The sequence below is a fragment of the Gambusia affinis genome, linkage group LG19 (assembly GCF_019740435.1).
Source record: "Gambusia affinis linkage group LG19, SWU_Gaff_1.0, whole genome shotgun sequence".
In the NCBI taxonomy this organism is placed as follows: domain Eukaryota; kingdom Metazoa; phylum Chordata; class Actinopteri; order Cyprinodontiformes; family Poeciliidae; genus Gambusia; species Gambusia affinis.
This window is the reverse complement of record NC_057886.1, coordinates 19749042-19774674: the sequence shown is the minus strand read 5'-3', so window position 1 is coordinate 19774674 and position 25633 is coordinate 19749042. Positions and strand designations below refer to the sequence as shown.

Here is a 25633-nt window from a genome sequence, read left to right as displayed (position 1 = left end):
CCATAACGGCAGCTAAGGTGTATGGTTACCATGGATACTTTCAAATATTATACAACATTGCATGCTAAGTTCTTTATCTTTTAAACTACATATTTAGCTCCAGGTAGTATAAACAAAGCTTTCATTTAATTGGTCAAGTTGTCATGAGATCAAGGTGGCATCAGCTCGTTCAAGATTTAGTTACCATTAGTGCCATCTACTGGTGCAGATGTGCAAAGCTTTTGTTTACATAGTACATGGACAAAGATCTATCATTCTTATGTAGATGAATAAAGAAACGGAATGATTGCTGCAAAAACTACTTTATTTTTCAACAACAAAAAAAAATGAAAGCAAACACAAAAAATTTTAAAAATCCCTTATAATCATGGTTTTGTTGTCTATGTGTTCAAACAGGGTTTACGTTCAATTTTAAGGGAAGTTCAGCTATAGCACAAGCATTGTGTTCAGTAAACTATGCAAACATTTGAAGAGCTGGATCACACACTGGATCCCCCTCAACAACGTACCACACCTCACAGTGTCTCTTTTTCTTGGGCTTTGGACTACAAGAACATAAAAACACACAGAGATATTAGAATATGACTTCAACACACTGGGGGTTGTTTTAAGCATTTGTGCTAGTTATCATTTTATTACCTGTCATATCCAGCTGCGAAGTGGGATCCTTTCCTGTACTGTGCTTTGGCAGAGTCAAGAGCTTTCGACAGTTTATTGGCGTACTTACTGTCAGACCAGCTGTTCATGTAGGCGTCATAGTCGATTACATAGACATTCATAGCAGGCGTTTCTTGGATATAAACCTGCAAATTAGCAAAAATGTTTTATCTGCAGAAACCAAAAGCAGATCTCAGAGAAAAAAGATTCAAGTTTCATAACAAAGTTTACATCATCATTAGTAGGTTTTGGTGGATCCAGCTGATATTCTGCTGGCAGCAAGAAACTCATTGTGAAGACATCCATCCTAAAAATGTTCTTTTCAGGCATTCCCATCAGAACTGGAGCGGTCATAGGGATGTTTTGGCCTGCAAGGGAACAGAATTATTGCAAACAGAATATATGTACCAAAAAGAAAATATGTACACACTGTCAATACACATGGCAATTGGATAAATAAAATTCCACATTTAGATGAAGACCATTTTAAAAAAGAGCAAAAAATAGGACCACAGTATTTCAGTATTACTAATCAAGACAATTACCTTTTTTTTTTTTAAATTGGAAGTCAAGTTTTGAATGAAAGACAGTAAAGAATTGAGACCAAATGTTTTCTGCAGGCTATTAAAGTCTGTTGTTTAGTTTATTATAAACAGTATTGCCTTTGTGTTTGTGCTTATAAGTCACACTGTATGGAATTTTAATTGCTATTTTTGTTTCTCCACAGAAATAGCTGCAATAAAAGAAGTGAGGGGAAAAAAATGGTAGCATCAAATCACATACTAACTTGCTTCATTTTCACCGGTGATGTACTTGTACAACTTCCAGAACGCTGGTACCATCATAAATTCCATAGAGAAGGTGGTGTAGTTAGTTGTAACCCATTTCACAGAGTCATAATGCCGCACCTGAAAATTATTATTATTATTATTAATAATGGAATTATTTCATGTCATTCTCAGAAACTTTCTCCCTCGAATACTGATGGAGATAGGCGCTAGCTGCTAGACCCTGCTCAACCCTTCAAGAATTAACAGATTTAGACAAGAAATAGGCACTTACAAGCAAATATAAACCATTTTTATTTTCATTTTATTTGTTCTCGTAGACACTCACCTCATATACGGAGTTCTTGCAAATCAAGTCAAACAGCAGGCACTGCTCTGTCTCATTGCAGAACTCCAGCTGGGAGGAGTCTCTGTAAAGTCAAAACATACATTATTTTCTCTTGTATGCATTCACAAGGAAATCTACTCATACCACATGCCGAGTGAAAGTGTCAGTAAGTTAATTTTTCATACCCAACTCTGGCTTCAGCAGTGAGAACCAGCAGAAGACCCACAAGACCTGAAAAACAAATCCTGACACACAAATGTAGAGCGTTTGTTTCATTGTTATTAAATTGAACTTCAATGCATTTCTATTCAGCAAGAATGTAAGTTAAAACGAATGACTACTTACATTGTAGCTCACTGTCGAGTTCTCAGCGTCTCAAAGAGTAATAGTCCCACTCTGACCCAAAGCAAGCATTTATTCCCTTCTGGTTATGAAAGGAAAATAGGCTCCTCCCTGAACTCCTAATTCAGTCCAGACAACAGAGAGGCAAGACATGTGAGAAAATCTCCATAAGGGAATACTTGCTGTCTCACTTATACAACCTTGCCTTTGCGTAATATAGATGTAAAACTTACATTTATGTCACACCAGCTGATGTAATAATAAAGGATAGATTTTGTATAATTTAATTAGAACTCCCATATTGTTGAAGAAAGTGTTATGCTGCACTTCAGACAACATGACACAAAGGTCAGCAACTGTAACCTTGACTGTAACATCATGTGTACACATGCGGTGATGTAGGTGGATGGGTTACTGAACCAGAAACAATAATTCTCTCTTTCGAATAACACGAAAACGTGCTTTTTCTGTTCCGATTTGTTTTGTTCTGAAATAAATAAATGAGTAAAATATATCCAACATAAAAGCAATACCCCGAGCAGTAGCCCTCAGCTGTTGATCACTGATGGAAAACCAGAAATTTGATCTTTATATGTTTTTTTTGTCTGTTTGTGAGTTCATTTTGCTTTTATTGTAACCTAATATGTGTTTCTTGTTCCTCAGCTGAGTTATAAAGGAGTGGGCACAGCTTGTTGGATTGACACTTTAAAAATAAATAAGTATCTATCATCTGTTTTCAGAGCGAGTTAGAACATTGTGCTTTTGACTGATTGTCTTGTTCACACACAGTTTTTTACATGAACTGTATAGGAACAATGTAAAAAATACCTTGGATTCGGTTTGCAAGCAGACAAAAACTTTCCTGGGAGAGAAATAATGGGACCACTGAGGGAATTAGTGGCATTGACCAAATCTTTTCTTAAAGCCCTCACGATACCTGTTTTGTCCTCATGTGACACCTGATCTGGGCTGGGAGACAGAATGTTCAGTCACACCCTCTGCATTCAATTCAATTCAATTAGAAATATACTTTATCAATCCCAGACAGAAATTAAAAGTTGTTGTAATGCCAGACAATTTTCTTCAGAGTTACTGTAGATGCTGATGGCTGTGAGCATGGGTCTCCTGTAGTGGTCAGTATTGCAGCAACCGTTTGAAAGCTCTGACTGAAGACACTGTTGTTTCATGAGAGTAGTAGTTGTTAGGGCTTGCTTTAGCGTCTTCTGTGAGGTGTTGTAGTATTTTTCCCGAGCTAATGTTTGGATTTTTTCAAGGCTTCCTCTCATAGTCCGAAAATATTCCTGTTAAGTCAGTTGGGTTTCTCTAAAATACGTTTAGAGGTAGCCATGTATAGGTATGGTTGTATGTTCCTCTTGTCTCTTAGTTTTTCTGTGATCAAATCAAAATAAACAAGACACATAATTACTCAACAAAATGACAATATATATAACTTCCAGTCCTTTTATTGTCTTAACACATGTTTTTCAAGTTTCATAACATTGACAAAAAAGCTACTCATTCAGCAGAATTGGTTGTGTTATGAATGTGCAGTTTTTCAATCATAAGAAGAGTGGGTGCTTCAAAGGAATGCACATGACCACACTAACTTTTCTCCTCTTAAAAAAATAACAATTTAAATTAAATGATTACCAGGCTTTATTAGGGAAAAGGTTTTAAGTTACAACAACAGAATTATTTTTTCTTTGATTCAAAAGGATTTCAGGAGCAGAAAATAATTTGAAGACTTTTGACACAGACACAAAGCTGTTACGCAGACAATACAGATAAGTATATGCTGCTTTGTCTAACAGAATGCTCTGCCATTAATCATGAAAAATAGCTAGAAAACATCCAGAGTTTCATTTGCACAATGGTGTGAGCATGTGGGGTTATATAACCTGTCAAACAGATGTGAACAATTTCTCTTTTGCCACTGAGAAAAAGGATTGAAACAAAACGAAACCCTCCCACTGTTGCAAAACAAAATTTATGTTTTCTTTTTTTTCCTTGCAAGAACAAAATGCATCCTTATATAACAAATGAAAGAAAAAAGAAGAATCAGTTATATCATGTTCCTCTGTATGAGTTTCAGGAGGAGAGCTTTATTTTACATTAACATGTCTGTGTGATTGAATGACCTGAAACTATTTATTTCAGTTTCATCTGTAAAATGCACATGTTATTTATATTTGCTAAACTGATTTATCTTTGGGCTCTGAATGATTCTTTTGGGTCAAGAGTTATTATGAAATAATTTTGATAGAAACAAAGAAGCGGGAGCTGTCAAATTAGAAATTATTGTAGATTTTGCTCTAGTTACTACAGAGGCATAAAAAGTTGATTAAACATTATTTATTCACCTCAACGAGTTCAAGGCCAGCTAACTTCTCGTTGCTTCTGATAGTAAATCCCTTCCATCTTTTGTGGAAAAAATCTGAAGAAATAGAAGAAAAAGCAAATGTTCAGTATAGACTATATCTGTTAGACAATATGGTAAAAATACTTTAGTGATTTAAGTTGATCTTGAGGGCTAGTACAAAACAATAACACTTTAAATCAAATATTGCTTAGTAAACATTATTTTGCACTCATGAGTTCTCCCTGTGCATGGTGGGTTCTCTCCAGGTGCTCCGGCTTCCTCCCATAATCCAAAAACATGACTGTCAGGTTAATTGGTCTCTCTAAATTCTCCCTAGGTGTGAGCATGTGAGTGCATGGTTGTTTGTCTATCTCGGTGTTGCCCTGTGACAGACTGGCAACCTCTCCAGGGTGAACCTCGCCTCTCGCCCGAAACGTTCTCTGGAGATAGGCACCAGTACCCCAAATGGATAGATGGAGTTCTTTCAGGGAAGTTTTCCGGTGAGTGACAATATTTTTGTTAAAAAGAGAGGATTCACAACTATGGTATCAATTAAAAGCGCTACATATCCTCCACAGAGAACAACCTAAACAGCTTGTGTTTATCATGCTTGAAACTTTTTGACATGGTCCTTGGTCAAATCCATTTTGATAAGAACTGCCAGTCAGCCTTCATTTTAGAAGTGTTATTCAGAGACAAACAGCTCAAAATCTAAAGGGAAATCATCTCACACGTGGGTAACAGGTGGGCGTGGCGGCGTGGCAAAGTGACCTGTAACGCCGTTGCCATACGTTTGGCTCTGAATTCCACATGTTTTGACTGAGCTGCACCAAACTTTCAGGTGCCAAATTGGATTTCTGTTTTAGACACAGCTCCAAATTTCACATATTTACTCTGAATCCTTTGTATTCTCGCTCTAAGCTGCTGTAAAATAATCTACCTCGAGATGCAATAAAAGATTTGTGTTTTAGGAAAACGTACTACCATTAACTGGCAGTGTGGGAACCATAAAAGTTCACTCTTTCTGAGCCAAAACGCTGACTGTTGAACAGAATATTTGAATGACGAGTCTGCCCTCCAGTGGCTAAAACAAAAACCGCAAGACTTAGTTAAATCTAGAGCGGTGTTTTATTTATTTTTTTCTTATAAAATACATTGTTAGACATTTATAAATATATTGGACACACAGATACCTTTTTTCTTCAGAAATTTAACTAGGTAAAAACTGCATGCCACGTTTATGATAAGACTTTAAATAAGATTCCACGAAATGTTGAAGAATATAAAAAAGAAACATATAAGAAATAATTACAGTGAGTAATTCAGAGTAGAAGATACGCACTAAGAAGAAAAATCAACATCAGCCGTAACATAAGTGATCCTACAGGTTCTTTGTTTACTTGTCTCCCAAAAACTACAACTCCCATAATACAAGAGCCGCTTGAGTAATCCCTGAGACTTTAGCTGCCTGTCCCGACGTTTGAGACGTCGTTATGTTTGTTCAGTGTTTTTGCAGCAATTCATCGATGCACTGTTGACAAACTGTTTTCCACATCAGTGAGGACCAAACAGCTCGCTCCGCAGGTGGGTACCGAGTGCCAAACAAAACCATCTGCCTCAGTAGAGAGTGTTTTGTAAAGGTTTAGCAGATCGTGACCTTGGAGTAATTGAAAATTATGCATAGATCATTGAGTGTCAGGTCTTGAATATTGTGTTTCTCCAAATGTCAGAAAGAAGTAGATGTCCTACTTCTTTTTTGCAGCCCTTTTACTATAGATTCAGTTTAAAACCTACACAGCATGACTAAAATAGTTGGGGTTTTTAAAATTCTATTGTTAACTATGTTATGTAGACGACTGCAGCAGGTTCAGATGAGTGAAGTCAAAAATCTAGACAAACAAAAAAAGTCAGTATTCTGACTTTAATCTCAGAATTCTGAGATTAAAGTCAGAACTGTCTTATTTTTTTCCCCACTGGCCCTAATCCTCTACCGGAGATCATAGCTCATAGAATCTGAACTGGAATATTCTTCAGTTGTAGAAGATTTTAAACTCCTTGTGGTAAAACCTTTCTCAGATAAATTTGGATTGTGATAGGAATAATAAAAACTGTACCACTAGAACGTCTTTAAAGTCAGAAAGAAAATACAATATGTATGTACTTCACAACAGCTTTTAAGATGGACCAAGTCCATCTTAAAAAGACAATAAATAATAATAAAAAGTATTGTCTTATTTCAAGAGCAGCTATTTATCTCACAACAAACTATGTTTTAAACTGTCGTTATGCAGTATACTATATTCCTTTGTAGATATGACCTATTTCTATCCTGTACTATATTTAATCCTATTACAACTAAAAGTACAACGTTTCCCCTTTGAAGAAAAACATTTTAGGATTTCTTCTCAAGGTCATTATGTACAGCATAATAACCATGTTATTATGGACATTTTGTAACTACTGTGATTTCAAATTGGATGATAATTCTAAAGTTTTTACTTTAAAAACTACTGTTGCTATTTGAATGAGTTTGCTTTTCTATTCTTTGTTTACCTCAGTGCACTTTCTGGTCTTTTTTTTTTAAATATGAAAGTGGTTATTCACTAGACCTGTAGCATTCTTATAGCCTTGTTATGCAACTACACTTAAGATGTACTATGCAAACATGGCAGTGGCAGACTCTGACTCACTTTGAGCACAGGGAGAACACCATTAGATTTAAGTAGATGTGGCTTATCACACCTTGAAACACAAGAAAGCCATAACAGTGTAGAAAATATATTTGAGCTTTTTATTATTATTATAGTCCACTAGTAAATCTTGAGGTCGACACCATGGGGACCAGGAGAGTGCTGGTTACTGGTTGCTCCTCTGGTATTGGCTTGGCTGTGGCAGTACGCTTGGCCAAGGATGAGACCAAACGGTTTAAAGGTAAGCTGTTGATGTTCTTTGCTGCACCTAAAAAAAATTCAATATCCAGTAGATAATAAGTAATCAAAGTGAGTGATATCCTGTGTGTTTGTCTGAGCTAGTAGTTGCCACAATGAGGGATCTGGATAAACGTGGCCCTTTGGAAAAAGCAGCAGGTGATTTATTAAATAAAACCCTGGTGATCAAAAAGTTGGATGCCTGCTGTGAAGAATCCATCAAAGAGTGCATCAACAGCATCCCTAACCGACAAGTGGATGTCCTCGGTCTGTTTCCTTTGCATATTAATATTCAAAGTAAATTTCACTTTACAAGCAAACATTATTAAAGGAGAATATTGCATTGTTGTAGTGAACAACGCGGGCATTGGCATGATTGGACCACTGGAGTGCCAAAGTATTACCTCAATGAAAGAGCTCTTTGAAGTAAACTTCTTTGGCCTGGTGCGACTGGTGAAAGAGGTACTGCCAGACATGAAGCAAAGGCAGAGCGGCCATATTGTGGTGATGAGCAGTGTTATGGGAATACAAGGTGGGTTTTATTTTAATGAACTGAATTTCAGACAAATCGAATAACTGTGAAAGACTTTTGATGTTCTCCTAATGTTTCAACACAGGGCTTCTGTTCAATGACATCTACTCTGCATCCAAGTTTGCTGTGGAAGGATTTTGTGAAAGTGTGGCAGTGCAAGCAATGAAATTCAACATCAAGTGATTACATGTCCTGAACAATACAACATCTTAAAAAATGCAGCTAGTCCACAAGTAAAACTTTAGTTATCTAAAAGTCTACATTGGTAAGAATTTACAGCTCAACAAATGCACCGCTTTTAGATTTACGTACTTTTCTTTTCCTAGGACTACACTGGTGGAACCTGGTCCTGTGATGACAGAGTTTGAAAGAAAAGTGTATGAGGATGCAGAGAACATAGATCTGTCTGAGACAGATGAGGAGACGGCCAGGATCTTCCGTGACATTTATCTTCCATACTCTAGAAAGGTCTTCACAACATTAGGCCAGACACCAGAGGATGTGGCAGAGGCAAGTAGTGACAATGTTCCTCTTAAATCTGAGAATTAAAGTTAACACATTTCCTTTTCAGTTAAAATACATAACTAGAAGACTCCTTCTGATGTACAGTTTTGTTCTTTTCTCATTGTTTAGCAAACACAAAAAGTGATTACAGCCAAGGAGCCTCCTCTACGGCACCAGACCAACCGACTCTACATGCCCATGACTGCACTAAAGCATGCAGATCCCACTGGCAGACTTCCTCTGGAAGCTTTCTATAAAATGGTCTTTAAACATGATGCTGTTTTTAATGCCACATTGGGGATTCTGCGCATGATGAATCGGAGGAAGGGGAACAAATAATCATTTAATGAAAGTAGATGCAATAGTTGATCAGGGTCACTGCAGTTATTCTTTCTTTATGTTTAACAATCAAATACTAAATTTCTGACAAGTTGTAAAAAATAGATCTTTTATTAGCTTTGTTACTCTTTAAAAGAGGATTTAATGATTTTTCTTTTTTTCAACATATAGACTGGATGTATGTGATCCTTTAACTTTGTTTGATTTTGATCATTAGAAACTCAGGTGATTTTTTTTCCCCTTAATCCTTCAAAGCCTGATAGAAGAAATTGTTCTATACTTTTAAAATCTGTACTGTCTATTATATGCTTTTGTCAATTTGCGTCTATTTAAATATTCCTATTTTATGTTATTGCATTGATAAATTATTTCTTGAAAACTGGTAATTATTGTAAAGACATAAATGTTAAGTTCTTATCAAAGTTGAGGAAATTATTTCAGTATATATTACCATTTTATTTTAGTATTTAAAGTAAAAACTGCTTTAATCACAATTGATTAGGGTTCTACAGAATATTTATTGATGCTTAATTTAAACCCTGGTTTATGACTAATCAAAAAAAATAAAGTTCTAAAATAAATTTATTTTTTTTTTACAATTAAATTCTGTACCATTAAAAAAATTATTTCTAAGGTAAACAAAAGTGGTGCAAAAGGGCACAAGATCAGCCTAGAATTAAGAAAACAGTTTTTTAAAATTAAAAGTAAAATATTTATAAAAGAAAAGAAAAGGTCAACATATTAGAAACATTTATCTCGATATATATGTGGAGCATCATGGAGTTAAATTCTAGAAAAAGTTCTTTCTGGGACATAAAGAATAATTTTGAGTGAAATATAATATCCACACAGTTATATTATTACATTATATCAGATCAGTTTACTGTGATAAAATTTGTATTTCTCTCAGATGGCTTGAGGATTGTTTAGAACATCTCTAAAATGTACGTCAGCACATTTTCAATCTCAGCCTAAATCTGGATGAGTTTCCATTGTGTGTTTTCTAAGTAAAAAATATTAATGCACAGTATATTTCACAGACTGTTAAATGGAGGAAAGTTTTACAATGTTAGCAATGTGTTACATTTGAAAGAAAAGAGATCATTTTAAAAAGGGCAATGGTCTATACCTCTGGAATATGACAGATCTGAACTTGTCATTCAGAACAGCTGCTCTGTATATTAGTGTAATATAAACACACTACTAAAAACACATTGCTAAAAAAAATTAAGAATAATAATAACAATATACTGAAAAGTAGTTCCCTGTAGTTTTTATTACAAATATATTTAACAAGTTTGATAAAAAAGGAAAAACTGCTGAGAAATGTTGACAGTGACTTTAAACTACTTTTGAACAATTGTAGGAATAAATTTAGGTTATATCAACTTGTGCTGTTGTAACAAGATTGCTAAAAAATATTCATTAGAATATTCAAATAATGCTAAATGAAATACACTTTATTTCTGTCTTTTTAGTACATAACAATCACTTTAGGAAAATAAGACTTCTTAAGCAACAATCTAACCAAAACAAACATATTTACAATCTGCAAAATGTGAAATTTTGTAACTGAAATGGTGAATGCACAAAACACTTAGTGTGACCTGGCAGGAAAATTTTAAGACCAGAAAATTAGAAAAAACAGGCAAACCAAAAATTTTCACCTGTAAATAAGATTCGAACTGGACTGTGAAAATCAACACTTTCCCAGGTTTGAGAGACCAGAACCTGGTTCTATAATGAACAAGATAAAATAGGAAAACAAAAATAAACTCAGCTGATAACTCAACTAGACGCAGTGTTTAGGCATTGTCACTGTAAAAACAATAACTAGAAGTGATGAGCTAATTCCTCTCTGCTCAAGAGCATGAAATGAAAATGCCAAAGTGTCTTTCTTAAAATGTTATGTTACAAAAAGTATGAAATGTGCACAAAATGTTATAGAGAGGCGACCACCCCCTCCCCGTTCTACATGGCCAGGTTATATGAAAAACAAAATACTTGTTTAGACATAATACAAGTGGTTAGCTAAACGACTTGAGTTTCATTTTAGAATTACGGAACATAAACACTACACAGTAGTGTTGTTTTCCCCCCTCATTCTTATTTCACTAGCTCACAACGTCATGAGCCCTGGACGTGGTATCTACTGTAGATGCAAGGGAATCATTCCTTTGCATGCCATAAAACACCTCCCTGAGGAGTGACAGGGCATCAGCAGTCACAGTCCAGCAGCCCCACCCTCACACTGGTCACCACTCCCAACTTGATCTCAGCTGCAATAGTCCATTTAGTCCATTTCACGTTATGGGGTCAACAATTTCAAAAGGTTTTGTTGTCTGGTTTGGTTACCTTTTAGTGTTCACCTTAATGCGGTAGTCTAAACACAAAAAGCCAGAAACAGCGGAGGAATGTTTGAAACAAAGAGTGATATAAAATAGCAGCGGATATAAGCATAGCTTAATACATCTAAAGTGATGTTTGACAAAGAAAAAAGTATTTATGCTTTTCCACAAATATACAGAGTATAAAACAATAAAAAATATAATGTAAGGGCAGTGAAAAGCTGATTTTTAAAGGCCAACACATTTTCTTTGAAACATAAATAAAACGAATGCTAAAGGTAATAGACTCGGCAGTAAGACCATCAACAAATACTCTAGTGTCAATGAATAGTTATATAAAATAAATGCATCACACTTAATATTGTCTCTGATTTTTTTTTAAAGATTATATGTAAAATTCACAGCGATTAAATGCCCCTTATAAATATCCAATTATGCCAAATGTATTTGACAAAGACTTGCCCTTTGAGGCTGGTCAGTTGAAGTGCTTTAAAGACACTCATCTACATTCTTGTTCATAACACTCATATATAAATTTGTTATTTACCACAAAACTAAACAAAACTATGGCAGAATAATTTTTGAAATGTAGTTGCTAGAACCATTTTAACATTATGGTGGCAGTTTATATGAGAGGCTTGAACAGAAATTAAACTAAAGAGCAGGTCAGATAGATAAAAACAATAAATAAAAATAAACAAATTCCCTTCAACAATTCACTTTTTCTCTGTTCTACCTTTTAAATGTTAGTTTTCCGGAGACTTTCCCTAAGTCTTTGAAATTAAAGACTTGGTTTTCTTCATATACTTTTTTTAAGAATCAAAAATAGTCCATCCGTGACAGAATTACTTCATTAAATTGTCTGCAGTTTTTTCAGACAACACACATTTCCCTTTACTTATTTATTTCTTTGCCATATTCACTAGCAGACAGTCCTCTTATACATATTGCCAGCTCAACTCCAAAGAAAATCTTGGAAACATGCTGACAGATAGAACACAGACAAACCCAAGAGCCAGTCTTTTTAACCCAGGTCCTTTTTCAGGTTGAGTCCGAATGACCTTCATGCAAACACCTGCATCTTGCCATTGGCCTCTGGGATTTGAGTAATTTGGGTCTGGTTGGGGACAGCGACAGCTGGGCTTGGTGTGGAATCTGACCAATCAGAGACGCAGTGGGGAGAGGGACTGGACCAGTGCTCTGGAGACTCTGGAGAGGGTGTCAGATATGGGTGCTCACTGGGCAAATTGTGGAAATGCTTGGGTGTGGCATCTAATGTGGATGAATAACTGTGTTGGGAAGGAGGTGTTGGATAATCCTCGTTCCCTGCAGCGCTACCACTTGGCTGGGAGGAAAGGACCTGAGCTGGCTGGGCTGCTGCTGCTGCTGCTCCTTGGGTAGGCTGAACAGGAGGCTGAGACGACTGCTGAGGCAGCTGCTGCTGATGCTGCTGCTGCTGATGCTGCTGGAAGAATGATGGTGGAGGCTGCGAGGTTTGTGGGGTAGGTGGCGTAGACGTTCCCATAGGACCCATGCTTGGCTGGTTGGTGATGTTGTGATTAATGAGCTGCTGTTGCTCTGCAATGGAAGGCAGCTTCACTGTGCCGATGGCCTGAGTGGAGGTAACCGGTGTGGGCTGCAGCATTGGACTGCGGTAGAGCTGCTGTTGGTGCATCAGCATGTTCTGTTGCTGCATGGCTGGGCTCTGGACATGCATGCCTGCTTGACTACTCTGCACAATATTCACAACCTGCTGACCACACTGAGAGGATGGAGGCATGCGATTGTGCCAGTCAAATGGCACACTGACAGGACTGACTATGCCCATGTTGACCCCCAGCTGGCCAGAGCTCAGCACATAGCCATGGTTGACATCTGAGGCCATAGAGACATGGCCCTGCATGGACATTGCTCCCGCTCCAATGTCATTAATTTGTGCAAGAGACACTGCAAATGGGCCCCCTCCTTCCAACATGCTACTGTGAACCATTGGGGTGTTTGGAACAGACATGGAGGAATGGAAAAGACCTGGTGACTGCATGGCAACGGGTGACGTTGGATTGGTGATGTAGCCAGCATTGCTAGCTCCCCCGTGCGGTGAGTCTAAGGAGTCCACTGGGGACAGAGTAACCGAGCTATCCAATAAGGCACTCTGCATGTCCAGAGTTAGCTTCTTATTGCGAGCCTTTACTGACTCCTTGAGACTTGCATGCTGGCCTCCCAGGCTGGAACCTTTGACCCCAGGCCGGCGGTTCTTCTTGCTCTGTGGGGTGTTCTTCAGACTAGGGAGGAAGGCACTGGGAGGGCACATGAGAGGAGATAGAGTGTGGCCTCCTGCGAGTTGGTGTCCAGCTGCTCCATGACCCTGGGGACTCCTTACTGTGTTGTATTCATCAAGAAGTTGTACAATATCGTGGTGCATACGCTCTAGAGCAATGTCTCTCGGCAGCCTGTCCATGTGGTCTGTAATTTCTCTGTTTGAGAAGTGAGCAAGGAGCACCTTCACTGCCTCACAACTTCCTTCACGGGCTGCAAGGAACAGAGGGGTCTCCTCCTGAAAAACAGACAGAAAGTTCATAAAAATTAACAAGCTGTCAAATGCAAACATATGCGTCGTGTATGGCTTCCATGCTTGTGTTTTTAAAATTACCTTCAGATCTTGCATATCTTTGTTGGCGCCATTTTTCAGCAAAGCAATAGTAGCATCTACATTGTTTACAGCTGCAGCCCAATGCAAAGCAGATTTACCTAAAAGAGAAGTCAACCATTATGATAAAATCTTTTGGTTTTGCTTAAGTATTATCATGAATTTGAACCAAATGATTTGGAGATCTGAGCCTTACCCAATTCATCGACTGCATTGACATCTGCATGGCATGTAATTAGTTCCTCAACCATGCCTTCCACTGCCAGTCGTGCAGCCAGGATTAGAGCAGTAGAGCCATCGTACATACGGGAGTCCAGATCAGTGGCGCGATTTCGAATCAAAATCTAAATGAGTGGAAAGAAGGGGAAATAAACCTTTATAGTTATACCATACATTTTGGGAATAAGTTAAAAATCTTTGTACTGCTAATGTAATAAACAAACACAATGTCCTAATAACTGATTACCTGGAAGACACCCTGTGCATCTGCAGCCACAGCAGCATGTAACGGTGTTCGTCCCGTGTTATCTTGAGCATTGGCGTCTGCTCCGGCATCCAGCAGGCGCTTTGCAGCATCAGCACGTGCGTAGCGAGCCGCCAAGTGGAGTGCTGTCTCGCCAGTACGGTCTGTTTGTGCAGCGAGTGATGCACCCTGGTAGATTAAGTCAGAGATAATGTTGGCAGAGCACTCTTCACTCTCCTCCTCCTCTGTCACCTCAGGTTCTAGGCCGCCTCCACAGAATGATGCCAGCATCAGAGGTGTAAAACCATCTAGGATGTGGACAAGTGAAAAAAAAAAAGTTAGTCTGTTCAAGTGACCACCACAATGATTTGTGAAGAAAGATGAAAATGTATTGTCAAAAGACAGCTTTCAATCTAAAATGAAACTTCTACACCAACCTGGGCCTCGGACATTAACGTCCATGCAGTCACTTTCAAATTCTCCTTGAGGTGGTGTGAGGGCTATCGTGGGTGGTACACGGATGTCTGCAGCTACGAGATGATGCTGGGTCCACTGTCTGCAGTCCACTGCATCTTCGCTGTCTGAGAGCATGCTTGGCTCCTCAACCTGAATTTATATAGAAATTTGGTAATATAAATTCTCACACTAGTGTCAATTTAAAAAGATGCAAAATATTTACAGTAAGAAATATTTGTGCGACAAACCTTGAGTCGTTTGGCTTCTGGGCAATCTGAGTCCATCCACTGATCACTGTGATCACCGAGGAGAGATTCCTCAACTGTTTTTGGCATGTGTCTGATTACAAATCAAAAAATGCAACAGCATAAGTTCCAGGAAAACCACTGAAACTAAAAACTGATTCCTACAGTAATAGCAAGCCATTTCGCATTAACGATTAACGCCAAAGTGTTTTAAGTTCTATTTAACTTCTAAATAACTTACTTCAGTCCAAGAGCATCTTGACCTACAGGTTCCCTGCGGTTTTTGTTACTGCTGGGTTCCTTCTTAAGAAAGAAGCCTTCAGGGAACCAAAGGGTGCTGTGTTCACGCTTCCGACGAGTTATCAACATGCCAATCACAAGGATGACCAAAACAAAAATTAACACTAAACAGGGCACCATCCATCGGGTAAGTAGAATCATTATTGGTGGATCTGGACCAACGGGGATCTTTTCTCCTGTTGTGGAACAAGAAAGCTTGGATTTGCATATGCCTCATTAGAGTGATTCATCAATCTTGTGTTAACTCAGAATTCACACTTGCCTCTGACTTCTCGAAGAGGATAAGGGAAGTTGAGCATTTCTGTTGCAGATAGAGCTCCAAGATACTCTGCTGCACTTTTAGCTGTCGGGAAACAGTCCTCTGAATCTCGAATGCACAAACGGTTGTCTATCTCCAGATAGACTATAGACCTACAAAAGAAGACATAGAAAAATGTGTTTTGTGTACAGAGCAATCTCCAGGTAATGATTTATCTTTTATATGTACAGTGTCTTTCTAACCCAACAACTTCATTTTGATGTCCAAGTTCTCGTTTGAGGCGCGCCTCTCGACGGGTGTAAGGAAGGATCATTGCGTCTCCATTTTCATCCAATCTGAAGCGTACTGAAGTGTGCAGGATAGCACTCAATTTCTGCAAAAAAGCTTTGCCAGTGAGGAGAAGCTTGTCTGGAGGCAGAAGGACGACCAACACCAAAACACCATTGGCAAGATCCTCTGGAACCGTCTCTGCACAATCTAAGCCATCCCAACCACACTCTTCTGTGTTGCAGCCCTGGTCACACTGACCATCAGCATAATGGGCGTCGCAGTAACTTGCATATATTGGACTGGAGAAAACAAAAGCACATGGATCATCTTAACTATTTTATGTTACTGTTAAATAAAATGAATCAACCTTATCAATAAAATCAAACTCACTTGCAAACTTTTTCTTTGCTTCTGCAGTCAAAATTGTCATATAGACACTCGGGGTTGTTACAGAATTCATCACACTGGCTATTGTTGAAGGCACGCCAACAGCGGGGGTCTTTGCAATGAGCCCAGGGATTCACTGCCAGGGAGCAGTCACCACCATCCCAACGACAAGGAAGTGTATTACATTCCTTGTCACAAACACCATCATTGGCTTTGCCTTGACAATCTGCCCTAGGGCAGGAGAGAGACGGATGCTCAGATTTGCTTTGTTCGCACCGTTTTCCCATAAATCCACTTGGGCACTGGCAGTGGAAAAATGGGAAGCTGGTTTCTTCAGTGCACAGGCCTCCATTCTGGCATGGCTTGGAAGAGCACCCATCATTACTGCGATGCTGACATTGGGGCCCACCAAAGCCTGACAAGCACACACAGCGTGTTCCCCTCTTGGTAAGGGCACAACTCCCCCCATTGTAGCAAGACAGCTCCTGGCAGGACATGCTCCTTTCACAGTTTGGACCAGCATAACCCTAGAGATAAACATTGTTAAAACAGTTTGTGCTTACAACCTTTTGATATTGTCCTGTCATTGGCAAACTATAATGTGAAATTAGATGTTTGAATACTCAAAACTGTCTTAAACTTACAAGTTGACATGTACAGGTGTATCCCAGAGGGGCACTGCTAGTTACTGAACAGGCACCCCCGTTATGACAAGGCTGAGATTCACACACACTGAACCTGTTCTGACACCTTCGTCCTAAAAAACAATGTCAGTGGTTACGTTTTGGCTTACACAAACAGAACACACTGTTACAGACCATCAAGAATGAAGATTGTCTAACCTGTAAACCCTGGCTTGCAGACACACAGGTAATCATTGGACAACTGGATGCAGTCAAGACTGTTGGTGGAACTACAAGGGTTTGAGAGACACTCATTTATGTCTCCCTCACATCTGTCTCCTGTGAAACCCGGTGGACAATTGCAGCGATGACCACCAACTCTGTCTACACAGGTTCCGTTATTGAGACACTTGGGTGGAGCACCTCGTAGCCTCAGTGGTGGTGCACAGTCATCCTCATTAATCTCACAGAGAACACCTTCAAAACAGAAGATTATCACACACTAATGAATATATGACACAGAAAGTAAACTCTTTAGTGATATGCATATCACTAGTGTTTGTTGCTTTTGTTCTTTCTTACCCAGTGTGCCGGGGGGACAAGAGCAGATATAATGTCCAACTAGATCAATACAAGTGCCCCCATTCTGGCATGGATGAGACTGGCACTCATTGATTTCAATCTCACATGTCTGTCCAGTATAGCCAGGCATGCACTGTAATGATAGGAAAAGCGCATTATATTTAAGTAGGTTGAAAAAAATGTAAGGGAAAATTTTAATCCCCTGCTAAAGTTATCACTGGTAAATTTTGACACTGAAGAATTGACTTGTTTCAGAATAGATAAGAGATTTGACTTACATCACACTGGTACCCGCCAACATATGACCTGCAGGTGGCACCATTGCGACAAGGTTTGTCTTCACATTGGTCCACTTGTATTTCACAATAACTCCCAGTGTAGTCAGCAGGGCATTTACAAATGTGTGTATTGCCAGAGTTGACGCAGTGACCACCATGGTGGCAAAGCTCATCTGTTTGGATTCCTAATTTGAAAGATATTTGTAAATATTCGAGTTGTAGTTAAGAGTGCAGACTCAGAGATAAAGAGCATAGAAAAGTCAAATACCCCTCTTGCGAGCTGCTGTTTCACAAGACATGTTTGGGATGTCACAATAACGTCCAGACCAACCATTAGGACAATCACAACTGAAAGACGCATCCTTTTGGCGGCAACGTCCTCCATTCTGGCACAGAGACAAGCGTCGGCACCAGTCAACTGGTGTCTGAAAAGCCAAGAAGCAGAAATCAGAAACAAAAGAAGCAAATCTGAAATATTGAGCCTACAGAATAAATATTTTATGCCTCAAGCTCCTAACATTACATTTCAAGTGTACTTAAGTGCTTATACCTGGCACCTGCTGCCTTCAAAGCCCTTCGGACAGGAACAGCGGAAGGACTCCAGGGCATCTTGACAGGTGCCTCCGTTTAGACATGGCTGAGAGTCACATTCATTTACTTCATACTGGCAGTGGGAGCCAGTGAAGCCAGAGCGACAGGTGCAAGCATAGCCATTGATTTTGTCTGTGCAAGTCCCTCCATTAAAGCAAGAGCTGTAGAAATGTGAAAACAAGTTAAATTTATACATTTTATTAGGAAATTTAGCTCAAGTTTACCTTAAGCACACACTTACCTTTCAGTGCAATCTGGAATGTTGGTTTCACAGTGGATGCCAGTAAAGCCAGGTGGGCAACTACATGTGTAAGAGTTGACATAATCTGTACAGGTGCCTCCATTTTTACAGGGGAAACTTTGACATTCATTGATCTCCAGGGCACATCTAGGGCCTGTGAAGCCAGGCAAGCAACTACAGTGAAATGAGTTCACGCCATCTGTACACGAACCTCCACTTAAGCAAGGGTCTGAAAGGACAAAGGGAGAAAATGACCTTGATCAGAACAGTAAATGTAATAGTATTATGACAGACAGTTGCTGACAGATATATTTCTACACAATATATTTAAAATGTCACTTACTGGGAAAACAGTCATTGATATCTGTTTCACAAGTCAGCCCTGTAAATCCTGCTCTACAGGAACACACAAAGCCTCCTAGCGTGTTTGTGCAGGTCCCACGGTTTTTGCAGGGATTTGACATGCATTCATTCATATCTATGTTACACAACTGACCTGTAGAGTGCAAGAAATCAACACAATGAGATATGCTTTGTAAGCCTAAAAATGGATTATCTCTCAATAAGTCGTAAGTACTCGTGTAACTGAATCAGGTTTTCTAACCTTGCCACCCTGGCTGGCAGTTACACTGATAACCCAGGTAGTCTGGGGTGTGGGTACAGACTGCATGATTGGCACAAGGGTTAGGGAAGCAAGGTGTGAGGACCTCAGCACAAGTAGGTCCACTATAGGGGAGCTCACATAGACATGTGAAACTTGCAACACCATCCACACAAGTTCCCTTATTTAGACAGGGACTGGAAGCACATTCATTGTTGTTCACCTGGCAGAGGTTACCTGTAAACAGAAGCAGCAAAAAGGTAACACTTACAGTTTATAATAACACTTATTATATACTGTAGACTGGAAGTGTATAGCAACACTTACATCTAGCCACAGTCTAAAACCTGTGGCTAGGTGCAGCTGCACATTCTATTCACCACTAGGGGGAGCCAGACAACTGTAACTTGAGCTTTGTTTTTGTGTAACTTGTCAAGCGCTCACCTCTGAACCCTTGGCGACACTTGCAGGTAAAACCATTAAGTTTATCTATGCAAGTTCCAGCATTTTGACAAGGACTTGGTAAACAGTCATTCCTGTCCAGGTCACAGTTCTTCCCAACCCATCCAGGTTCACAGTCACAACGGTATCTGAAAACAGTAGTAGAAACAGAAAGCCACAGATACAAGTTCATAAAAAATGAACAGATGAAGACTATGGACCTGTACTCTAAATCAAGATCAGGGATCTTTTTTTGATACAACTGTTGCAGAGCAAGTTAGGTTTCATAAAAGGACCAACACATCCATAGGGTCAAGTGAAAAAATTTATTTCAATTCTTTTTTTTCTGCTAGCCTTCTGTTTGGCTTTTCTAGAAACTCTATTGTGTTAATCCTTTAAATGTTAACATTCCTATATGGTTTTGCTGCAATGTTGGCACTTTTGATCACAAATATGTAACTCCAGCTCCGTGACTGTGAAATGTATTTTATTCATTTTTAGAAAACATTGGTTTGCTTACTAGGTTGATATGCATTTTCATATCTAGCTCATTAGGTTCATATAAACATACTCCAGATATTCCAAACCTGTTTTTTTGTACAGGATCTTAATGTACAGTGTGGTAAGCATGTTTTGCTGTTAAAACTGTTCATACCCATTTATGTCCTCTCTGCAGGAGCCATGGACACATGGGCTGCTGCCACACTCATCCACCTGGGAGTAACAGTAAGGGGGTTTAAAGCCTTCAGGACACTGGCAGTGGAATCCATTTTCTTCATCAATACACGTTCCCCCATTTCTACAGGGGCTAGATGCACACTCATCTATTTCCACATTACATTTTGGACCTAGAATGAGAGACATAAGACACATTTCAGTATTTCCAGTTTGAAATCATTATTTGTTCCATGAAACTTGTAGTTTTAATTCCAGAGAGACTTGCCTGTAAAGCCAGGTTTGCAAACACAATCATAGCGGTTGATGCCATCTTTACAGATGCCATAATCACAAGGGTTACTGGCACAATCATCAAAGTTTATCTCACAGTTTGTACCTGAGTTAAGAAAAAGGTATCACATTATTCTGTAAAATAAATAAACCTTTTAACAATTAAAGAATGCAAAATTCAGCACACTTGAATAACATCTACTGTGTATGGAGTGAATGGAGTTGTCTCCTACCTGAAGTTCCATGCTGGCACTGACAAATATACTTATTGACCCGGTCCACACACTTGCCCCCATTCTGACAAGGATTGCTGTGGCACTCATTAAGTTGGTTTTCACAGCGATAGCCTGTATATCCGGGATCACAATTACATGTGTAGCTGGCAATGCCATCTATGCAAGTGCCATGGTGGCATGGGTCAGGTTGACAGTTGTTGACATTAATTTCACAAAGTCTCCCTTCATAACCTAAAAAGGAAAAATGTATACAATTAGGTTTCTTGTGTGTTACAGCAAGTCACCTTGCTGTTTTCTCCCACAACTCATTGTCTTTTTTTAATTTCTCCATTGTTGTGTTAAATTTATTGGTTGTTTTTTTTCCCCATAAAACATTCTGATGTTTGTACTATGATGACTATGGTTTCTATTTTACCATGCATATGTATGCACACCAAACTGTTGGTTTGTGCTGTGAAATGTTAAGGTGGTTGAAGTAATAAAAAGGGCCTTCCAGTCCTCTGCCTTTGTTCTCTGTGGTGCAGGGAACAATAGACAGCACCATGTCAAACAGGGCCACTTCACTCAACAGAAGGGGCCCATAAACACAGCGAATACCAAGCAGCTGGCCACTGAAACAATGAAGCAGGCTCCTCCATTGGCATAGTTACAAACAAACATGTTAAATTTCAAAACACAGTCAGCAAGCTTAAACAAACAAATTTTACGACAAACTTTACATCATTGTGAGTTATGTGCCTTTGTAACACAAAGGGGTTGATGTCAAACTGCAACATAAGGTGTTGTGTGGGGTTTTAAGAAATGAACAGATGTCGGGGTGATGACCAAGGCTCTTTTTTAGGCAAACTGCTGGTCCTCTGTGACCTCATGATCCTGACACCCAATGAGAGGAAAAAGGAGGATCAGGGGCCACTTGGCCAGCAGACGCCCAAAGAAATAATTCGCCCCCAAACAATGAATACTTATTAAACACCAAATAACTGTTTAAAGATCATCTGCTCCACCGTCTGAGGAGATGCTGGTTTGTGTAGCGCTAACACCTGTCTACTGACCACAATTATGTGTAAAGGCCCTTACCTTCAGCGCACCGGCACTCATATCCATTGGGCCGGTCATAGCATTTTGCTCCATTCTGGCAGGGAGTGCTAGCACACTCATCTATGTCAATTTGACACATGGTGCCAGTAAACCCTGGGACATGCAAACACAAAGGTTAAAGGTCAGACAGACGGTCCAGTGAAAGGGTCCAAGCATAGGTCAGAGGGCAGCCGCAGAGGCCTGTAGTTCGGTTAGTCATGTCTGGCTAAGGCAGATTTAAAGGCTTCCTTCTTTGTTAGAGACTAGTGATATTTTCATTGCAATCAACACTTATCTGACCATTACTAGGTGGTGATTAGGTTTTAAAAAGATTCCAACAATTAGAAAAATTCTTAAAAAAAAATATTAAGCATTCAAATCAATTTTGCTGTCATGCTATTGACATTTTCATTAAGTTACTGTACATATTGTGTGAACAATCCATATTCAAATATAATAATACAAAAAGAGTTTCCACGCTAAGAGAGTTGAACCAGGTTTAAGTCTTTGAGCACAGTGCCAAGTGATACATTGGCAACGCACTGTTCAGTTGATTAACAGTGTCAAAATGGTTTCTGTGTTTGGTTCTTGGGCTACTGAAGGGGTGTTTAGAGGAGACGGTGGGATTGTTTTTCTTTTTCTTTTTGGGACCCCCACACCTCCTCCTCTACTTCTTGCTTTAGGTCCACCATCTCAATAGCTAGATAGGGGATGGAGGGGGGGACGTCTGTCCCAGATGTAAATTGCGGACCTGGAAAAGAATCTCATTAGCAGAACTGCTGTCCCCCCTCAGCAGCACTACGAGGGCAGGATGAGGGAGTGCTGTCCCTTCCACATTCCACAGAGGAGGGAAGCAGGGGTCACAATGGTGTCTTTGTTCTGGCAGGAGGATCGGCAGTCTTTAGGGCCGGCCTTTTTATGAGTGGTGGCTCTGTATACCAACAGGCAGAAGTAGTGTGTAGCCCATTGGTACTTTGGTTTTACATATATCTAAATTGAGTTTTTCACTGCTTAATTAGAATTAAAACTGTAAACAGACTCCATGGACCCAAAGAAGAGCAACTGTTATTAGAGTAATTCAGCGAAGCCTACCTGGCTGACAGGTGCAAGTGAAGCCGTTGACCATGTCCCGACAGATGCCATCATTCACACATGGGTTGCTCTCACAGTCATCAATGTCAATTTCACAGAAAGTCCCCATATAACCTGGAAAATAGAAGTTAAATCTTAATTGCTTACTTTTCTTATTGTTGCTGCAAATTCATAATTAATGTAAAAGTAATTCTGTTCAAGAAAGCATGGACTGCATTTTGATGTGAATCCGGAGGAAGATCTAGAAAGCACTCATTAGACAGCCCAAAAGATTCCAAGACCATGTCCAGTGGTGCCACTTCATTGACCTGGAATCACCACACCCAGCTGTCCACAAAAATGTCACCTCCCTGGGTCAATGTCCCATTCACCAAATACATGTTATACATTCTACATTGGCAAACTATGGCGAGCTAGTCCTTTGAGATGAAACAGAATGTGAATGAGAGTGCTGCCCCTGGGGAGAGGCTAGCGTGGAATCAGAAATAATCAGAAGCTCCACATGAGCTTTGCCAGGCTGACGATGAAAACGGTGATGAGGAAGGTCCTGTCTCTGGAAATGAAGGAGGGGGAGAAGGGTGGGCTCTGGGAAAAAGCCTCTTTCCCTCACCGTGTCTATGAGGGGTGCAAAGTGGAGCACAGAGGGGCCCTATTGTTCCACTCCATTCCCACCACTCTACCTCTCATTAGTATTCACAGCACACTCCTCCCCCTAACTGTTTGCCCTCTCTCACATCCAGTCCTATAGACCAACCTCCCAGCTCTAATTTGTATAGTACCAAAGAGCCCAGGACATACATGTAGGACTGTGTGTGTTATTTTGACTATGTTTTAGGGTCAAAATAAAACTGCATACAAACTAATAGCCACCTGGAGTACAGTGTGGTATAGAAGCAACTGACCTCCTAATGTCTTATGAACTGTTACATAACAGCCTACAGTTGAAGTCTTCATGGCAGAACAACAGATAATGTTTAAGGTCAAGTTTAAAAACACCGTTCTCACGTACTGGGATAATGCTAACCTTATGGCTTTACTAATTGTCAATCGAACATTTTGTTCTGAGGGCAACTAAAGCTATGATGGTAGGAGTTCATACTTTTACTGGTGGGTTGCCTGGTTCAAACCCACACCTGGCCTGTCTCAGTTATTGTGTCATTGGGCATAGGCACCAGCCTTCTCCACTGGTGGTGGTCAGAAGGCCAGGTGGTGCTAGTATGTGGCAGCCTCACTTCTGTCACACTGCCCAGGGCAGTTGTGGCTACAATGTAGTTTATCACCATAGATGTTTGATGAGTGAATGTAGTTTGAAGTGCTTTCGTGTCTAGCGAACTTGATAGAGTGCTGTACAAGTACAGGCCATTTACCATTTGGTCAGATGATTTAGATCCAAGCCCAGTCATCAAGAACTACCACATTGAAATCTTTAGATGCATTCTTCTCTGAAACACACCTGAATCAAATGAATGGCTCATTATCTCTGCAGAAATGAATGACTGCTGAGGAGACTATTCAGCCTTTTGACTAAATGTGTTGGATTGGGGGTGCATCAAAAAGTTGCTGAATGGTAGCTCTCCAAGAATGGACTTGGGCAATCATGGTTTAGATTTGCTAACAAAATAATGTATTTTTAAGAGCTTTGTTTTATACGTTATCAAAATGTAAAATTGTATTAGTATGGAACTGTTCTTTTATCAGTGAAGAAAAATATACATGTAAAATAACCCTCTCATTGAAGGTAAAGTTTAGTATATACCTGGCATGCATATGCAAGTGAACTCTCCAATGCGGTCCAAGCAGGTGGCATCATTCTGACAGGGCATGGAAAGGCATTCATTGATGTCAATTTCACAACGTGGGCCAGCATATCCACGACCACACTGACACTGAAAGGAGCCTTCTGTGTTTACACATTTTCCAAAATGCTCACAAGGGTTTGCACCTGTCATCAGAAGGCAGATGATCAGTAACCTTATATATTTGGTACAGTCACAAATTGAAACCTTAAAACATAAAACGTTAGAAGGAACCTTACCAATGGAACACTCATCCATATCCTGATTGCAGGCACCACCAACAAAACCAGCGGGACAGGTGCAAATAGCACGACCATTAAGGGGATTGGTGTCACACACGGCCCCCTCATTGCAAGGGTTGCTGACACATGCATCATCCAGATGACAAAGCAGACCTGTGAAACAAACAAGAACAACATTCTCACTTATTTAGCTCACAAGTAAGAAACAGCCACAGGAACAACAATAAGCCAAACAACAGACCTGTCTTCCCAACTGGACACTCGCAGAAGAAGGATGCTACACGGTCATGGCATGTGGCACCGTTGAAGCAAATAGCTATTGCACAGTCATCGATGTTCTCACTGCAGTCATCTCCAGTCCAACCATTGACACAGACGCATGTATGACCACCGATAGTGTTGAAGCAAGTGCCTCCATTATGGCATGCATTAGGTTGCATGAGGCACTCATTGACATCTTCAGCACAGTATTGTCCTAATGTGGAAAATCAACACACTCGTTCAAATACAATCATTGTGTTTTAAACAATACATTTAAACTATATGTCATAAAATGTACCTGTCCATTCTGGTGGACACTGGCAGTTGTATGTATTCACTCCATCCACACATAGTCCTTCATTCATGCACTTGTGACCTGGGCAGTCGTCCACATTGTTCTCACAGTTGTGTCCCTGAAATCCTAAAAACAATGAACAGAAAACAGAATTAGTATAAAAAGATACAGCCACACA

The 25633-nt window shown here is 39.6% G+C and overlaps 3 protein-coding genes across 3 annotated transcripts in view; 1 reads left to right on the top strand and 2 right to left on the bottom strand.

Annotated features, from left to right (window-relative positions):
* Positions 1–286: 286 nt before the first annotated feature.
* Positions 287–2211, bottom strand: soul5 (heme-binding protein soul5). The gene is made up of 7 exons (XM_044099607.1): positions 2119–2211; positions 1959–2018; positions 1774–1855; positions 1445–1565; positions 889–1025; positions 640–803; positions 287–545 (listed from the first exon to the last, which is right to left on the bottom strand). Coding segments are annotated over exons 1-7 (657 nt in total). The 5' UTR covers positions 2121–2211; the 3' UTR covers positions 287–454.
* Positions 2212–4972: 2761 nt separating this feature from the next.
* Positions 4973–9897, top strand: zmp:0000001048 (retinol dehydrogenase 8). The gene is made up of 7 exons (XM_044099606.1): positions 4973–6058; positions 7281–7405; positions 7507–7668; positions 7754–7933; positions 8019–8112; positions 8260–8443; positions 8567–9897. The coding sequence occupies exons 2-7, from the start codon at positions 7309–7311 to the stop codon at positions 8774–8776; spliced, it is 927 nt and encodes a 308-aa protein (XP_043955541.1). The 5' UTR covers positions 4973–6058; positions 7281–7308; the 3' UTR covers positions 8777–9897.
* Positions 9898–10034: 137 nt separating this feature from the next.
* The window catches only part of notch3 (notch receptor 3), a 28493-nt gene continuing 12894 nt past the window's right edge, over positions 10035–25633 (bottom strand). Inside the window, exons 5-33 of the mRNA XM_044099605.1 lie at positions 25459–25581; positions 25141–25374; positions 24897–25052; positions 24618–24803; positions 22862–22975; positions 21770–21883; positions 20690–20923; positions 20452–20562; positions 20164–20356; positions 19512–19657; positions 19071–19304; positions 18810–18962; positions 18467–18695; positions 18185–18386; positions 17903–18059; positions 17635–17819; positions 17357–17489; positions 16994–17251; positions 16796–16908; positions 16155–16678; positions 15737–16063; positions 15498–15646; positions 15177–15411; positions 14939–15029; positions 14672–14840; positions 14238–14542; positions 13968–14115; positions 13775–13872; positions 10035–13678 (exon numbers count right to left, since the gene is read on the bottom strand). Of these exons, the coding sequence (XP_043955540.1) occupies positions 12188–13678; positions 13775–13872; positions 13968–14115; positions 14238–14542; positions 14672–14840; positions 14939–15029; positions 15177–15411; positions 15498–15646; positions 15737–16063; positions 16155–16678; positions 16796–16908; positions 16994–17251; positions 17357–17489; positions 17635–17819; positions 17903–18059; positions 18185–18386; positions 18467–18695; positions 18810–18962; positions 19071–19304; positions 19512–19657; positions 20164–20356; positions 20452–20562; positions 20690–20923; positions 21770–21883; positions 22862–22975; positions 24618–24803; positions 24897–25052; positions 25141–25374; positions 25459–25581 (6812 nt within the window). The 3' untranslated portion in view covers positions 10035–12187. The remainder of the gene's footprint in view (positions 13679–13774; positions 13873–13967; positions 14116–14237; positions 14543–14671; positions 14841–14938; positions 15030–15176; positions 15412–15497; positions 15647–15736; positions 16064–16154; positions 16679–16795; positions 16909–16993; positions 17252–17356; positions 17490–17634; positions 17820–17902; positions 18060–18184; positions 18387–18466; positions 18696–18809; positions 18963–19070; positions 19305–19511; positions 19658–20163; positions 20357–20451; positions 20563–20689; positions 20924–21769; positions 21884–22861; positions 22976–24617; positions 24804–24896; positions 25053–25140; positions 25375–25458; positions 25582–25633) is intronic.

Excerpts from the sequence above, each read along its gene's own strand:
- zmp:0000001048 (XM_044099606.1), top strand. The coding sequence starts at position 7,309 with ATGGGGACCAGGAGAGTGCTGGTTACTGGTTGCTCCTCTGGTATTGGC. Across the intron at positions 7,669-7,753 it reads CCGACAAGTGGATGTCCTCG|TGAACAACGCGGGCATTGGC; the intron begins GTCTGTTTCCTT and ends GCATTGTTGTAG. Across the intron at positions 8,444-8,566 it reads CACCAGAGGATGTGGCAGAG|CAAACACAAAAAGTGATTAC; the intron begins GCAAGTAGTGAC and ends CTCATTGTTTAG.
- soul5 (XM_044099607.1), bottom strand. Across the intron at positions 1,856-1,958 it reads ACTGCTGAAGCCAGAGTTGG|AGACTCCTCCCAGCTGGAGT; the intron begins GTATGAAAAATT and ends TTGACTTTACAG. Across the intron at positions 804-888 it reads CAAAACCTACTAATGATGAT|GTTTATATCCAAGAAACGCC; the intron begins GTAAACTTTGTT and ends GCTAATTTGCAG.